Source organism: Perognathus longimembris, chromosome 3 (assembly GCF_023159225.1).
Source record: "Perognathus longimembris pacificus isolate PPM17 chromosome 3, ASM2315922v1, whole genome shotgun sequence".
NCBI classification, from domain to species: Eukaryota; Metazoa; Chordata; class Mammalia; order Rodentia; family Heteromyidae; genus Perognathus; species Perognathus longimembris.
The window spans coordinates 2207650-2224010 of record NC_063163.1 but is presented as its reverse complement, the minus strand read 5'-3'; the positions used below and the strand labels follow the sequence as shown (position 1 = coordinate 2224010).

Genomic DNA, 16361 nt, shown 5'->3' with positions numbered 1-16361 from the left:
ATTGCTTTTCTTGAATGGAATCTAGGTTCTTTAACTTAAGTAGTTTATTTCCTTTACTTTGTAGAGAAATGTTTCAATGAAAGATTGTCATCGGCGTCAGAGGCAGAAATCCTTGATTATTTTAGTTCATAACATTTCTGTCTTGCCCAAGTGAAGTTTCCTGCCACGGTTTCGTTTTTGTTCTGTAAAGACAATATACTGCAAGTACTGCATCTTGATTATAAGCATGTTAAAATCCAGCATTTTCTAAAGACTTCAGTGCTTGCGGAAGGTTTTTTTAAAGGCTCTGGGGGAGTATGCTGAAATTGATTATACTCTTGCTTAAAAAACCCAAATTGATCCTTTGTTTCATTGCCATTGTAATCTGCAGTTAAACAAATCCCTTTGGAATCTTGTTATAACAATGGGTTCCAAGAATAAAGTTCCTGCTCGAGGAGCCGTTGGTGAGCAGCCATCTATTTCTGTGTGCGTTTGCAACACGTGTGTGTGCATTTGCTGCTGTTCAGTTGAGAAGCTGTTCCAGCTTGCAGAATTTCAAGCAAGCATCTGTGAGGAGTGGGGTAAATGGTATAGCTGCTGCATTGTTTTTTGTGAGTTTTGTAAGCTATATGCACGTGTTAAGCCCCTAGGATGCAGGCAATTGTGTCTCTTTATTGTGTGAAGAGTAACACGTGATTGTTTACCTGTCTTTGGGCGGGGAAGGGGAAGCCCAGAAAAGAAGGGACCAAGAGTGAACTAATGCCGCAGTGGTATTAGACACTGCTATACAGCTTGTGGGTGGAGATGGGAAAGAAAAACTGGGAGAGAGTAAAGGAAAGGACAACACTATCCAAAAAGAAAGGTGCTCTTCCGTAACTGTAACCCCTCGGTGCAGCACTTTTATAAGAACAATAAAAAAAAAACTGTAAACCTGCAGCATGAAATCCAACGCTGTAACCCCATTTCAGTACAGGGTTCATGAACTGTAAGGATAAGCACGGCTCTGCGATGTGTCCCAGGATACCCTCACCCTGCCGAGCTGAAACCCTGTCCAGCACAACCTCCTTTCCTTCCTTCCTTGCAAGCCCACCATTCTACTGTCTAAGAGTTGGGTGAATTCAGTCAGTATCAGTTAAATAGTACTGAACTTGATTTTTACGGACAGGTTTTGTTGTGGGTGGTGGTGGTGGTGGTGGTAGTAGTGGTCACGAGGCTTGAACTCGGGGCCTGAGATGTGTTTCTGAGCTTCTTCACTCAAGGCTGGCATTCCACCACTCTGAACCACAACTCCACTTCCAGATTCCTGGTGGTTAATTGAAGATAAGCGTCTCATAGACTTTCCTGCCTGGGCTGGCTTCGAATCATGATCCTCAGATCTCAGCCTCCTGAGTAGCTAGGATTACGGAAGTGAGACACCATTTTCTGTCTACTGATGGGCATATTTTATATAACATAATATCTTAGCTTCATTCCTTTCTTTTTATGGCTGCATACTATTCCATTGTATGTGTGTGCCTCATTTTGTTCATGCATTTTATCTGTGGTCACATCTCCTGGCTGCTATCAGCATGGATGCACCGATATTTCTTTGAGGCCTCAATTTATTTACTTATTTTTTTTTGTCAGTCGTGGGGCTTGAACTCTAGGCCTGGGCACTGTCCCTGTGCTCTTCACCTCAAGGCTAGCACTGTACCACTTGAGTCACAGCACCACTTCCGGTTTTCTGGTGGTTAATTGGAGATAAGAGTCTCATAGACTTTCCTGTCCGGGCTGGCTTTGAACCAGGATCCTCAGATCTCAGCCTTCTGAGTAGCTGGTATTATAGACGTGAGCCACTGGCACCTGGCTGGCCTCAAAAAAAATTTTTTTTGTTTAAGATATGTACCCAGTACTGTAACTCTAAGGTAGTAAAATTGTTCTGTTTTTCATTTTTTGAGAAACTGCTTTAATGTATTGTGTGGTGATTGTACCAATTTGTCCAATTCCACCAACAGTGAAAGAAGATTTTTTTTTTAAATTTTTATTGTCAAACTGATGTACAGAGCGGTTACAGTTTCATACGTTAGGCCTTGGGTACATTTCTTGTACTGTTTGTTACCTCCTCCCTCATTCCCCCCTCTCTCCTTCCCCTTTCCCTCTCCCCCAATGAGTTGTTCAGTTGATTTACACCAAACAGTTTTGCAAGTATTGCTTTTGTAGTCGTTTGTCTTTTTATCCTGTGTCTCTCAATTTTGGTATTCCCTTTCCCTTCCTTAGTTCTAATACCAGTATACACGGTTTCTACTGTACTCAGATAAGATACAGAGATAGCGCGGGTACAACCACAGGAAGGGGATACAAGAGGATCATCAACAATAGAAGCTATGGTTTCACATGGCATGTTGAAAGTAATTACAACAGTGATATAACAGTCGTTTCCATAACATGGAGTTCATTTCACTTAGCATCATCTTATGTGTTCATAAGGGTATAGCTATTGGGCTCTTGTGATCCTCTGCTGTGACTAGCCTAAACCTGTGCTAATTATTCCCTTTGAGGGAGACCATAGAGTCCATGTTTCTTTGGGTCTGGCTCACTTCACTTAGTATAATTTTTTCCAAGTCCTTCCATAAGATTTTGACTTCTTCACCTTGGTAGCAGCACTTTGTGCTTTGGTTTCTTGGATGTCAACCTTTTTGATGCTATAAGATTCCATCTCCTGCCTGGTGTTTGTCCTGCATTTCTTCTATGAGTGATCTCCATTTCAAAAGGATACCAAGAACAGCATTGTTTGCTTTTCCGTATTAAATTTATTTTTGCTGTTTTTAAATAAACGTACAAAGGCATTTCAACAGGTCAGTGTATGAGGACGATGTATCCTGATCTCTGTCGCCATTTCCCTTGTTCTCCCCATCTCTCCCATCCCCTTCAGTTAAATAATCTTCTCCTTTGCATATCGAGAATTCCATGCATTGAGTATTTGCCTGCCCTCCCTGTCGAAACTGTTCATTATCATAACAGGACATCAAAGCCTTCAGGTGCTTTTCTCAGTAGAAATGGTATGTATGTATTCTCACTGCGATCAATCTAAGGCAATGGCTGACCGGTGGAAGGATTTCTTCCAGGCAGCAAGGAAGAGACCAGGGATCCCATCCTGTGGCCCTTGGGCCAGGCACCAGCCTGGAGGAAGGGGGGGAAACACGGTTCTGAAATGTGTGTGAGTTACCACCAGGCACACTGTTAGATACATTTTTTTTTTTTTTGGCCAGTCCTGGGCCTTGGACTCAGGGCCTGAGCACTGTCCCTGGCTTCTTCCTGCTCAAGGCTAGCACTCTGCCACTTGAGCCACAGCGCCACTTCTGGCTGTTTCTGTATATGTGGTGCTGGGGAATCGAACCTAGGGCCTCGTGTATCCGAGGCAGGCACTCTCGCCACTAGGCTATATCCCCAGCCCTACATTTTTTTTTTTACAAAAAAAAATTACTTATAGATGACTCCAAGGTAATGTAATGAGTATCATTTAACAATAGAATGCATTAAAAATGAATGCCTTATACGAACATGAGTTTCAAGTTTAACAAGCACGGCTTTTGATTTTCCCCAAATCAAAAGAGTGAGCAAGGAATCAAAGAGTAAGCTTCGGGGCTCCGTTCTGACAGACCGAGGGCTTGCTCCGCGAATCCTGGATTGTCACCGTGGAGTCCTGAGTGGACAGTTTCTCCAGGAGATGCTTCCTGGGCTCTGAGATCGGAACAGCCCAGCATTCCTTAGGTTATCCTCTGCTAATCAGCGCTTGGTGGCTCAGATGCTGCGTTACCTCTTTCTGGTTTTCCGGTCACCCTCGCTGTCCCCCTCCCCCCCCCCCCCCCCCCCCCCCCCCCCGGCACCGGATGACGAGTCAGGACAGCCACTCGAGCTGAAGCTTTGCGAGTGTCCAAGTCGGCACGTCAAATGTGAGGCAGCTTCCCAAGCAGGTCTGCGGGCAGAAGACCCTCTCTGCTCAGTGCTGGTGAGCGCGCTTAGCCAACCTTCCCCCCACGATCTCCACTCTTTTCCCACCGGCACGCACGCAGTCCTCTGTCATTATCACAGAGCCACTGGCAGCTTTATACGCTGGTAGTTGGTACGCCCGACATTGCTGTGAAAATACTCCTAAATGCAAATAAACAATGAAAATAAAAGCCCAATATTGCGCGCTCTCTCTATTGCATAAGCCAAGTGCGTGTTGAATGCTGGATGTTTGGGGTGCTGTAGGGAGTTATTATGTCTTTTCTTATTCTGTACGGTCCGCACGTGATGTTGACATACAGAGGTCCCTTCGGTCTTGGGCAAGACACAGCTTCTCTCAACTAAGTTTTCTTCATGTGCAAACCAGTTTTTGTCATATTGATGCAGCTGGTGTTTGAGGCTAAAATAAAAAAAGATTTTCAAAGTTGCAAGAGAAATGGAAGTGGAAATAGCAAATCATGACCTGCCCCAGTGGGAATTACGGTGTTGACCTTAATACAGAGTGCTCTCGGGTTTGGCATAGAATACGCTACCATGTGAACTTGTATAGTTATGTGAATTCGTTGGGACACACCTCATAACTACTTTTAAAAAGTGTGTATTGCTGAGTGTGATAGCACATACCGGTAATCCCAGCAATTGAGATGCTGAGAGAAGGAGATCATCAATTTGAAGCCAGTCCGAGCAACACAGTGAGGTCTAGTCCAGCCTGGGTAACATAATGAAACCCTGTCCAAAAAAACAAAGTGGATTTCCCTCATTTAGAAAGGGCCTCTGAATCTGTATTTCCGAACCAGGTTCTAGAACTTCCATTGCTTCTGCCAATAGTAAGATTTTAATTCAGTGGTAAATGCAAGCGTTTGTACAACATCTTATGGATGTTTTAGGTGCTATGATGGGAACTACTATCTTGAAAGACAGTGGACAACTTCCATTTCAGAGTGGATAATTCAGTTGGTTAATCACTATATTGATAGAAAACACTATATTAAACAGCAACCCCAACTAAACCACTAAGTTTGAGAGACCGAAAGACAAATCTGTGTCCTGTCCACCTTTCTATGTAACCCTAGTTACTTGCCTTAGAAATAAGCGACTTGCAATCCGGAGGAGAAGGGTTGAGCACTGAGCTGGCAAATGACTACCACGTCATTTAAACAGTTGAACGTGTGTGTCCATTTTCTTCCAGAACCATTTGCTGTGCCCGGATAATTTGTGTCCTGAAAGACTTGGAATGACTTTCTGCCCCAATTTAACTGTGCAAACTTTTACTTCTCTTTGTTGTATGACACGGAGGTGTCGTAGACTGGTGAGACATCTGGGCCTTTGGTACAGGTGTGTAGAGCTAGGAGAGGATGGCGTGCCGGTGATGTGTGCGAGCCTGGCTGTGTCTCATTCTCCCCTCTGTTTTGTTGCTATGAGATCTCTGGCGCCCACACTTTGCACAAGGGGCTTTGTTGTTGTGCATGGCGCACAGAGCTTGGGCTGGGGGGTGGGGGGTGGGCGGTGGTTAGGTGGTGCACCGGGCTGTGGGCTGCACCGTGTAGAGGTGTGCTGGTGACAGTGCCGGTCTGGTGACTTCTGTCCCCTGTCCCTTGTCAGGTTGCTTCCAGCTATGTAACGTCTTCCGGTCCCATGACATGGAAATTGACCAGTGTTTGTTGGAGTCCCTGCCCCTGGGCCAGAGGCAGCGTCTGGTGAAGCGCATGCGTGGCGAGCAAATCAAGGCCTACTACGAGCGCGAGAAGGCCTTTCAGAAGCAGGAAGGGCTCCTGAGGAGACTGAGGCCCGGGAGGAGCCAGAAGGTCCGCTTCCACCTGGCTGATGTGATACAGGATGCTGTCATCCACCACAACGACAAGGAAGGTACGCCGGGAAGGGGGGACGCTTTCCCACCTGGCTTCTTCTAGCAACCTAGCTTCAGTTGCTCCTTTTATTTCGGGGACAGGGGAGGGGTGGGAGGAAGATGGGAGGTGGAAATCCCTTTTAAATATTTTTTATTCATTCATTCATTCATTTATTGTCGAAGCGATGTGCAGAGGGATTTTAGTTTCATACGTAAGGCGATTTGTCATCCCTTTTAAATACTGAAAGCTACTGGCTTTTCAGGCTCAGGGATGTTCAAAGGGGGGAAAAACTTCTTTTCACAGCCCAGTGGTGGAAGGTCCCAAGTCTGGTAAAGATGAAAGAAGGCGGGGTGTTAGGGAAATGGTTGTGCTCTGCATTTTAAGAACTGCCTATCTCAACACGGCAACTATAATCTCACCTATCTGGGAGACGGGGATGGGGGAAATCACGAGCTGAAGCAAGCCCAGGCCAAAAGGTAGCTCGAGCCCCTCCGAACCAACAAGCTGAGCGCGGCAATACACCACGTCATCCACGCTGAGCAACAAGCCTAAACGTGGTCCAGACCGGCCTGGGACAAAACCCCAGAACAACAGCGTAGGACTGCGGCATGGCTCAAGTGGTAAAGCACCTGTGTAGTTCAAGTTCAAACCCCAGTACCACCCGCTAACCTCTTGCGAAAGCAAGCACTTCCCTTTCTGAATGATTAATTCAGATTGTTGATGAACATTCTCAATCAGTGAGATGTTTCCTAGGTTGATGATGTGGGCTGCAAAATTCAGCTTCGTGGTCTCATGAACTGACGAACTGACTCATCTTACCCTTTCTGCCAGGTGAAGCTTTGGAGTTATTATTAAAAATCAGTTGGAGAGAGGTGCGTGGCTTCTGTTCTTTTCTGGAATTCCTGCCTGTCTAGTTTTACGCCAGCGCCGTGTTGCTCTAGTGACTGTACTTTGGTAGTATGCCTTGAAATCAGGTGTCCCGGTGACGCCTCCTATTCTGTTCATTTGGATCAGGACTCTGCCGGTTTTGCTTCTCTGTGAAACTTGCCTGCGTGACAGTATCATGTTTTTCTAAGCAAGGCAGCCTACACCTCCGTGGTCTTCACGGGACTCTGATCTTTAAGTTGTAAGAAGCTGCGGGGGGGAGGAGTTAAGAGAGTTTCCAATGTGCATAGTAAAAACAAAATTGTTTGCTGAAAGGAAAAATTGCTATCACTGGAATCGGAGGGAAGGTAAGGGAGCGGCAGGTCCTTGTGATATTACAGCACCATGAGCTCCAGTGTCTCCGTGGGGGGCTGGGCGTGGGCTTGGAGTGGTTCTCCATCCTGGCCCCGTGGTAGGATCATCCAATTCTGGGACTAACTCATGGAGATGTCAAGTTACCCGTTCTAAAGTTGAGGTAGGCAGTTTGCGGAGATGTCTGTGAGACAGTGGCGCATACACGGGACTGGAGATGGGTAGTCCGAAGCAAGGGTAGAGATGGCGGCCTGTGGTAGCTCTGACCGCCCCTCCCACCTGCTGGGAACCACAGACTGAATGCGGAGGGCAGAAGTGGCAGCCATGCATGCATAGGACAGAGGGTAGCACAGCCGTAGAGTACTCACCCACCTTCCGGGAGGCCGTGGGGTTGGAACTGAACTATAAAGACAGATAGAATTCAAAAGAAAAATTAGATGTGCAGTGCAAACACAAACCAGAAGGATCGGATGCCTCCAATGTGTCAGAAATGGTTTGGCGTGGCTTTTCTCCTCCTTTTGCTTATTCTTAACTATTGGATTTTCTAACCTAAGACTCATGTCTAGTTTTAAAGTCCGAGTCTATCCTAAATTTCCTTTCGCAGAAATTATTCCACAAGTACCTTTGAGTAAAAATTTGGTAAAAACATAATACAAACTTCTCAGTAGTCAGTCACTATTTCTTGCCTAATTACAGTCTCTTGGTAACCATGCACACCCGGTGGAGAACTTACGAGTGCATATTTTAAGTGTAACAAATGAATGAGTACGTTATCTACAGCAGGTTGTTTACATGTGGATGTTGGTATAAGATACAACAAAGTTCAAAACAAAACAATTGGGTATGACTTTCAGTTCAAAAGAGGCAAATAATAATTTTGATTCCAACAATCCGTGCCTAGCTATAAACTAGGCTTCGTCGAGGACATTGCCTTTGGTGGTTTTGCCTCTTGCATTCTACACAATGGGCAGAGGGAAATGAGTGGTAGTCTCCCTTTCCCCTGGTGTAATAATCCATATGAAGAATAGGGACAGAGCGATCGAGGGCCGGAGCAGACCACACGAAGACCCCCACATGAGTGCATAGATACGTGTGCATAGCACACGTGCACACAGTGTCCCAGACGTGCAAGCAGCACACACACACTCTAATACACCTCTTTTACATATCGCTTTGTTGTCCTTCATAACGGTAACAGCACTAAAGAAATCCCCGAAGACACCGGAAGACAATGTCTGCAAAAGGTCATCCTCCATAACTTTCCACCCTCTTAGTAATGAGATAAAATGAAATAAACTGCATGGCCAACAGCAACGCACGGCAGACAATGCTGGAGGTCAGCGTCGACACGCAGCGATACCCTCCGTACGTCACTTTCACAATAAAGAAGCGAAAAAGGAAATAAAACGACGCAGTGATGAATAGTTGAATGGTTCAGCAAAAGAGTTTGAAATTCTAACAGCTACTGAAATTTTTCACATGTTATTCCAATCTACAAGTTAAAACACCTGACAATGGAGGATGTCCTAGCTTGAGTTGCTGTTGTTGTTTTTTTTTTAAATAATGTAAACAGAGAGGATTAAACAACAGCCAGGAAGTCTAAGACGAAGGGGCCTGGATTACAGGTGGACAGCCAGCCATCTCCTTGGTTTCAAGGTCTCGTGTGGTGAGGAGAAAGTTCCGGGCTCTTTGCTTGCCTTACAGGGCACAAGGCCCATCCCGGAAAAGCCACTTCATGACATCATTAAACTCTCCCTCCTCCCCAGGCCCCTTGGGCCAGCGTGTCTCACTGTGGAGGAAGTTCGGTCCACTCGGGGTACATTGATTCAATACACAGAGCAGGGCTGCGAGTGAAGGAAGCCCTCTCGCCATTGTGTGGATGAGGAAACTGAGTCTGAGAAGAAGCAGCTGTTGTCTCGGGATTACCTGAGTTTGGAGAACACACACGCGTTCACATCACCCTCTTTCTTGGACCGCTTCTGATGGGAAAGCTAGCTCAGCTGTTTATATGCGTGCCTACGGATGTGATGTATAAAATTGGCCGTCAGTCTCTAGCCTGACTAGAAATCAGCCTCATGAGTACCCATAGGCTGTGTTAAAGGGAAAAGAAGGACTCCTCGTGCTTTGAGAGGTTAAGTTGTTTTCAGAAGACAAGTGGTCGCGTTAGAGGGGTTATCTATCACCTCGGTAGCACACATTTTTCTTCCACCATACTGTGTATTCAGGAAAAAAGCTTCCCTGTAATCGTGGCGGTGATATTTTCACTTATCATTACGCTACCAAAGCAGTCAAATGCACCTGTTTATGCACTTGAGAAAACAAATGACACTGCCAGGAAAAAAAAAAATCCTTTCTATTTGTTGTTTCAGCATTGAATATTATGATTTGCATGAAGAGTTTTCCTATTTGGTTTATTTCCAAGCACTTTTTATTTCCTGACTGCATACAAAGAATCAAATGCACTTTTCATGTGTGTGATGGAATTTATGCTAAGGTTTGTAATGTGCCATTTAAAAGTAATTCAGATTTTTTTTTTACCTTAAAAGTACTTCACTTGTTTAAGTGTGAAATTAATGTCTTTGGTGCTTTATTATTCAAAGATCTTTGTCTTTGTCGGGTCGTGGGGCTCAAACTCTGGGCCTGGGCACTGTCCCTGATCTCCTCAGCTCAAGGCTAGTGCTCTACCACTTGAGCCACATGATGCTTTATTATTGTCTTCTGTGAGTTGGTAATATTTTAGCATCCGTTCGTCATCGTAATATATGGTACCAGTCTAGAAAGCACTCAGTAACTCCTTTTTCTCTGAAAGGAAAATTTGTCCTCAGTTTTCCTTTAGAGTCGTTAGTTCAAGTCACAGTTGTTTTAAGAGACAGAGATAGAGGAACAGGGTGAGGAGGCAGATGAAGAGGTAAACAAGAAGCGGGTAGAGAAAATTCTCGTGGGAAGGTAAATTGCTTACTCGAGTTCTTACTCTCCCGTACCCAGCAGATGTTAGCGGTGGCCCCACCAACAGCATGTTTTAGAAGTCATCGCGAGTGCTTTTCTCGGACATTGTGGGTGTATTCGGCCCATGCTCTGCCACGGTGACGTTAGTGGCCACTCCCAGAAGCCACGGGTGGGCGGGACATCCTCCCTACTCTGTGAGCAGAGGACTTGAGTCTAGGAAGGAATTGCCACCCCAGAGCAACTGGAGCTAGTCGGTGATTGTGCTGGGATGACGTTGTCTCTCAAGCTGATCTCGTTGTGTCTCAGGCGGGTCAGCTAAGCATTGCACCTCACGGCTGACTACTCCGCTGCCTTTCAGTTTCCATCCGTCATCAAGGAGTCAAGCCAGGGCCCGTGGAAGTGCTGTTCCTTCCTGTCCTGTCGCTGTTCCTCTTCCTACCTGTCGGGTTCAAGGCTGAGCATCTTTCTCTGTCTTCTCACCAAACCCTCATGTTCTCCTTGGTTTTCAGTTCGTTACTGTCTCTTCTAGAATGCTACCAGTCCTGAAGTCGTGTTTGCGTTAACTAGGTAGTCATTTGAAAAGGTGTGAAGGTGTTTTTACCTTCTGGGAACCTTCTACAGGAGCTATTAACTGTTGGTAGATCACCTGTTATCCTTCAAAATATACCCAGAATGTGTAGCTATTTACTATGTATTAGATAAACTATTCATGATCTGATCACTAAGCTTCCTTATTGAGAAGGTTAAACGTAAATATTTAGGGCTTTCCATTTGGCTACTAAAAGACTTGGGTTTCTCGAGTGACTTGAGCTTCCTATTGGTGGGGCCCATGTGGGGTCGGAGGCATCCTGGGGATACAGATGGGCACTTGTGAAGGTGGCAGACAGGTCATGATGACAGACATGTCTTACCAGAAGCATGTAGTGAAGGCCAGCTTTAGGAAGATGACCTGCTAGGCTGGCACTGTTTGCAGAGTGCGGTGATGGTTTAGGCTAAACTAAGCTCCTTTCTCTCCCCTTGACCTTCCTATAGATGCTGCACAGATTGTCAGTTAAAGTCTGACCGTAGGTAAGTGGATAGAAGCTGGACCTGAAAGAAATTGATGGAAGGGCACTGCCCCCATGAAAATGGTGTTCAGGGCCACCGAGAAGGGCACAGTTGGAGGGACACGTGAGATTTCAGGAAAGTGTGATGCATGCAAAGTGTGGTACAAGAATAATAATAATGCATTTGACCTGGAATAAATGTAGACTCTTCCCCAAAGCCTTGGGTTTAATACAAGCATCTCCTATGTTAGATACTTGGAATTTTGAAGCAAATATAAAGCATCCTTCTTTCTGTGAGGAGGAAACAGAGAGGAAGAACACTGCCAGTCAAGAGGAATCACCATACCTACTGTCTAGTGAGGCAGTCCACCCGGGCAGAGCTGGGGAGAGGACAGGTGTACCAACACCACCTCGACTTGCTAATTTAATAGGTATGGACCCCAGGAAATCCAGTGACACCTGCGTGCTCATCCTTTTCTCAAACACAGCCCAGGAAGATGGAGCTGGGGAAAAGATTTGCCGAGACCGCCACAAAGGACAGAAGATGACTTCTAGAGGGTAGAGGCCCTGGAGAACTTCTTTTTTCACTCAGCTCATGCCATGCTGAATGTAGCCATTCCAGTAGGGATCTCATAGATAGTTCCCTGCACTGTGAGGCTTCCATGAATAGGTACAACAGCTTCTATGTCACCGAAGCTACCTAATCATAAAATACGAAATCCTACAACGTTGGAAATTAAGTGCATTTAAATCCTGAACAAATCCGTGTGAAGTTAATGCACGGATTCATATTTCACCAATGCCAAGTCCACATTCCTGAGAAGTACTCATCCTTTCAACTGTCTGCAATGTGGTCACAGCTTTATTAGGCACCGTGAGCATAATGGAAAGAAATGTGCTTTATCACCATTTATAACTTAGATAGAAAGATGCTCTGCCCATGAAAACAAATTGTTCTAGGTCGGTAGATTCACTGTATCGAGAAGGCAGTGAGATGAATCTTAGAGTGCGTGGTCTTGGAAGTGGTGAGTTTGGTGGGGCAGCCACCAAGCAGGAGGAGGGCAGTTTCATGGAGGAGAGCTTGGTGACTGTCATTCGAGGGTTTAGTGTTGGGGTGCTGAGTTTGCGGAGGGATTGACTCCCATTTTCTCGAGTGTAGGAGCTGTGTTTTGTGGGCCAAGAGTAGCAGTCTGTGCCTTCTCCCCCTCTCTGAGGAGAGCATGCATAGCTTTTCCTGGTCCATAGAAGCTGTGGGGACGTGGTAGATGCTACCTGCAAAGATCTTGCCAGGAATCACTGCCTATTGAATATTAGCTATCATTAAATGCCAGCTACGACTTGGATGGGAATTTAGAGATACTGTTGGAGCAATCAAGAGAGGCTAAGGACCTTGACTACTATATGATTTCACCATACTGCCTGAAGATCTGAATATGTAGGAATAAAGAATAGCCCAGGAATGAATCAGACGGTCACGTTGTAAATTATTATGCATTTATGTTATAAAGCCTGAAGAATTAGTGTAACTCCCTGAGGTAATGAGAAGTAAGGAGTGGGTGGTAAGTTTGGAAATGTATTAAAGGGAGAAAATTCAAATTATTAAGTAATGCTGACCCATTGGCGTTGATTCCTTTCTGCTCTGACACCGTGACCATAATCCACTTAAACTCCTTGTGTGTATGGCTTCATTTAATCCCATTAATCATCCTATCATGTAGTGACCTAAAAGGTCTCCTGAAGTTCTTGGCCACACATAGAGTAAGGGGCCCAGAGGAGGTGCTCCTGGGTTAGGGGGTCGAAGTGGGGACTTTGGAGTACAGAGACATACAGGGGAAAGGTGGTCGTGTCCAGTGGGGACTGGAACCAGAGGCGATTAACAAATAACCCCTCCTTCAGGAAGCCCTTTTGATTTCCACCACCTTAGATTGCCTCCCTTCCTCAGCCGGGAGACATATCTCCTCTGCGTTGGACTCTTGGACTAGGACTGACTTTTTTATATTCATCTCTCAGTATAGTTCTCTCTGAATAGGCGATACCCTCCTGAAAGCAGCCGAGGTTCAGAACAACACCCTGAATTGCTCTCCCCTCCTTAGAGCCCCAGCCCAAAGCATAGGAAATGCTAGGGGTTCGTTGCAAGAGTGAGACAAACATTTTAAAGAAACCCCTCTTGGGAAGTATTTGCAAGCAAGTCTGTGTCTGATGAATGAGCCACTCCCTGCAGAAATGGATTAGACATCAATCCTCAAGGCGTGGATTTGGGTGTGGGACTTTGCCATCTTTTCCCGAGTAATGACAGCGAAGCGTGGGTGAAGACAAACATATGATTTAAAGGAAAGCAGGGAGAGACACCAGCCCCTAGGGACCCACAGCCGGAGCAGCTGCAGCATGAGCCCAGGAAGACAGCATCACACAGTCGATCCTTCGTACGCGGGTTCACATTGGTTCGGGGTGGGATCTGATGTGTAAGAAAAGACCAGGAGATTACAGAGGGCGAGGATGGAGCCCGTGCCTGGGTACCGGGGAGGCTGTGAACGTGACATTTGGGCTTCACCAGCACAGCACAGTTCCCACTCCCGTTGTCCATCATTACACGCGCGGTGGCATTCCTGCATCCTGAACGGTTCTCCAGATGTTCATCCTCCTGTTACGGATACTAAGAAGATGACACATCTGAGCCTGACCATGGGCTGGAATGGAACTTCTCCACCGTTCCCGGGGGCCTCAGGCTACAGTCTCCCGTGGGTTTCATCAAGTAGGAGTTATGGTCCATGTTCAACCGGGATTGAGCGCATGGGCCGCGGATGCCTACAAAGGCCTCTGCCTTTCTCCTCAAATGCATGCAGGGTAGCACTGTGTGGGATCCAAGAACAGACAAGTGAAAAATGTTACTTTAAAAAAAAGCTCATAGGGCTGGGGATATAGCCTAGTGGCAAGAGTGCCTGCCTCGGATACACGAGGCCCTAGGTTCGATTCCCCAGCACCACATATACAGAAAATGGCCAGAAGCGGCGCTGTGGCTCAAGTGGCAGAGTGCTAGCCTTGAGCGGGAAGAAGCCAGGGACAGTGCTCAGGCCCTGAGTCCAAGGCCCACGACTGGCCAAAAAAAAAAAGCTCATAAAGACTTTTATTATTTTATTAGTTAATTTATTTTTTTTGCCACTTGAGCCACAGCACCACTTCTGGCCGTCTTCTATATATGTGGTGCTGGGGAATCGAACCCAGGGCTTCATGCATACGAGGTGAGCACTCTTGCCACTAGGCCACATTCCCAGCCCGTGAATAATGTTACTAAAGAGCTTCATGAAAATCTGTTCTCGCGGAGATCATACATCATGGAACCATCAGTACCTGAATGATAAATCTTGTACTGGGCATTAATGTAATGTACTTTCATCATCAAAACTTATCATGCTTGAGTTTTGTGTTCAAGGGAAATAGTGGTTGCTCGGAACCTTGTAAAGATTTGAAATCAGATAAAAATTTACTAATGCTACATTTCTTATTAATAAACTGTAGGCATATCTTACCTTTCAGCTCACATAGCTCATAAATATTAAAAGAAAGACAGGATGAAACATTACCTCAAAACACTGTGATTATCTTAGAACTTTAGAGTTATAAGTTTTTTTTTTTTAATGCCGTTGTTGTTTTGTTTTATGCCAACCTTAGGGCCTGAACGCAGGGCCAGCGTGCTGTCCCTGGGCGTTTGTGCTCAATTCTTGCACTCTATCACTTTAGGCCACAGCTCTATTTCGGACTTTTTGGTAGCTAACTGAAGATAAGAGTCTCATAGACTTTTTTAACCCAGGCTGACTTTGAACCACAATCCCCGGATTTCAGCCTCCTGACTAACTAGGATTACAGGCTTAAGCCACCGGCACCAGCGGGTTGAAAGTTTTAAGACCGTGTATTGTTGATGTCATATTTAGAGTTATATTGAAATTTATGTATTTTATAGTGCACAGTGATTTTAAGCCTGTATGCCAGAAAAAAGTTGGTGCTTTTATTTGAAAATATTGTTTGCCAGTACCATGACTTGTACTCAGGGCTCAGTGCTGGCTAGAGTCACTTACTCACGGGTTGAGTCATACCTATTGCCTGGCTTTTTGTTGGTTAATTGTAGATAGAGTCTTCGTGGATGTTTCTGTTTGGAATGGCTGTAAGCCATGATACTCAAGAGACGAGTCCTCCTGAGTAACTAGGTGAAAGCCACAGGTGCCTGGCATTAAAAAAGAATTCAAAAATAGATTATGTACATTTAAGTACACTGAATAATTTATTTAATGATGTTAAATGATTATAAAAATTTAGTCATATTAGTATGTTCATATTTGGGCTTAAATTATCATGTATACATTTTTTAAAAATATGCCTATTTATTAAATTAATTTTTAAAGAATTCAGACATTTATCACAATACTCTATTATTGCATTGTGGCTAAACTGAATCCTTTTATTTTAAAAACCAGTAAGAATTTCTAAGTGAATCATAAACATTTTTATTATCTTTCCAATGATCAAATCTGGTAAGAATTCAATTAACTCTCATCATCAAAACTTACCTGTACTGAATTCAGACAAGTCATCTATCTTCTTGCCTTTTAATTAACTGTCATTTCTTATCACCTGAGTGAATTCACGTAGATAGAGTTCATGAAATGCGAATGATGCAGTCACAACAGCAGCAAGGAAATGAAAGCCAAAAAGCTCGTACAGTCCTTACTGGGATTTAACAGCATCACCATAACCAGGCATACCAGTTGCTTCATTGGCTGGGAGGGTCTCCGAGTGTGTAGACAGTGAGATCTCAGTGAGAACTGACACTTCTGCCACATCAGATGATGTGCTCCATGGGTGGCCAAATAGGTCCATCTAATATTGATGAGGACTAGCTCTCATGTTTCAGAAAAGCTTACATTTGGAAATGCCCCCTTTTTTCCCCCTAAATATTGTTTAAAATTCTCAATCCTCAGCTTAGAAAGCCCACCGCCCGCCACCAGATCTTCTCAGACTTTTCCAATGCAGCTCAGTGACAGGTGGATGGTTGTTCAATTAGATGCACTTGTGAAAACGCTGGTGGCTGTGGAAGCAGAGTGAACTGTTGATTAGTCATTCTGTAACCTAACTTTTCTTTTGTTTTTCTATTCTTTTGCACAATGGCTCTGATACACGAATTCCCTGTGCATTCCGTTTCTCAATACTTTTTTATTACCTCTACGTCCTGTGCGTGGATGTTTCCATTCAGCATGAGTGTACTGCATCGTGACCCACGTCTCCTCTGCTCATCTCCTCGGTAGTTGGTTTCTATCACCCTCTCACC

General features: G+C 45.0%; 1 protein-coding gene across 1 annotated transcript in view; it reads left to right on the top strand.

Annotated features, from left to right (window-relative positions):
• The window catches only part of Myo16 (myosin XVI), a 328439-nt gene that overhangs the window by 76861 nt on the left and 235217 nt on the right, over nt 1-16361 (top strand). Inside the window, exon 2 of the mRNA XM_048341097.1 lies at nt 5569-5832. Coding sequence (XP_048197054.1) covers nt 5607-5832 — 226 coding nt within the window. The 5' untranslated portion in view covers nt 5569-5606. The remainder of the gene's footprint in view (nt 1-5568; nt 5833-16361) is intronic.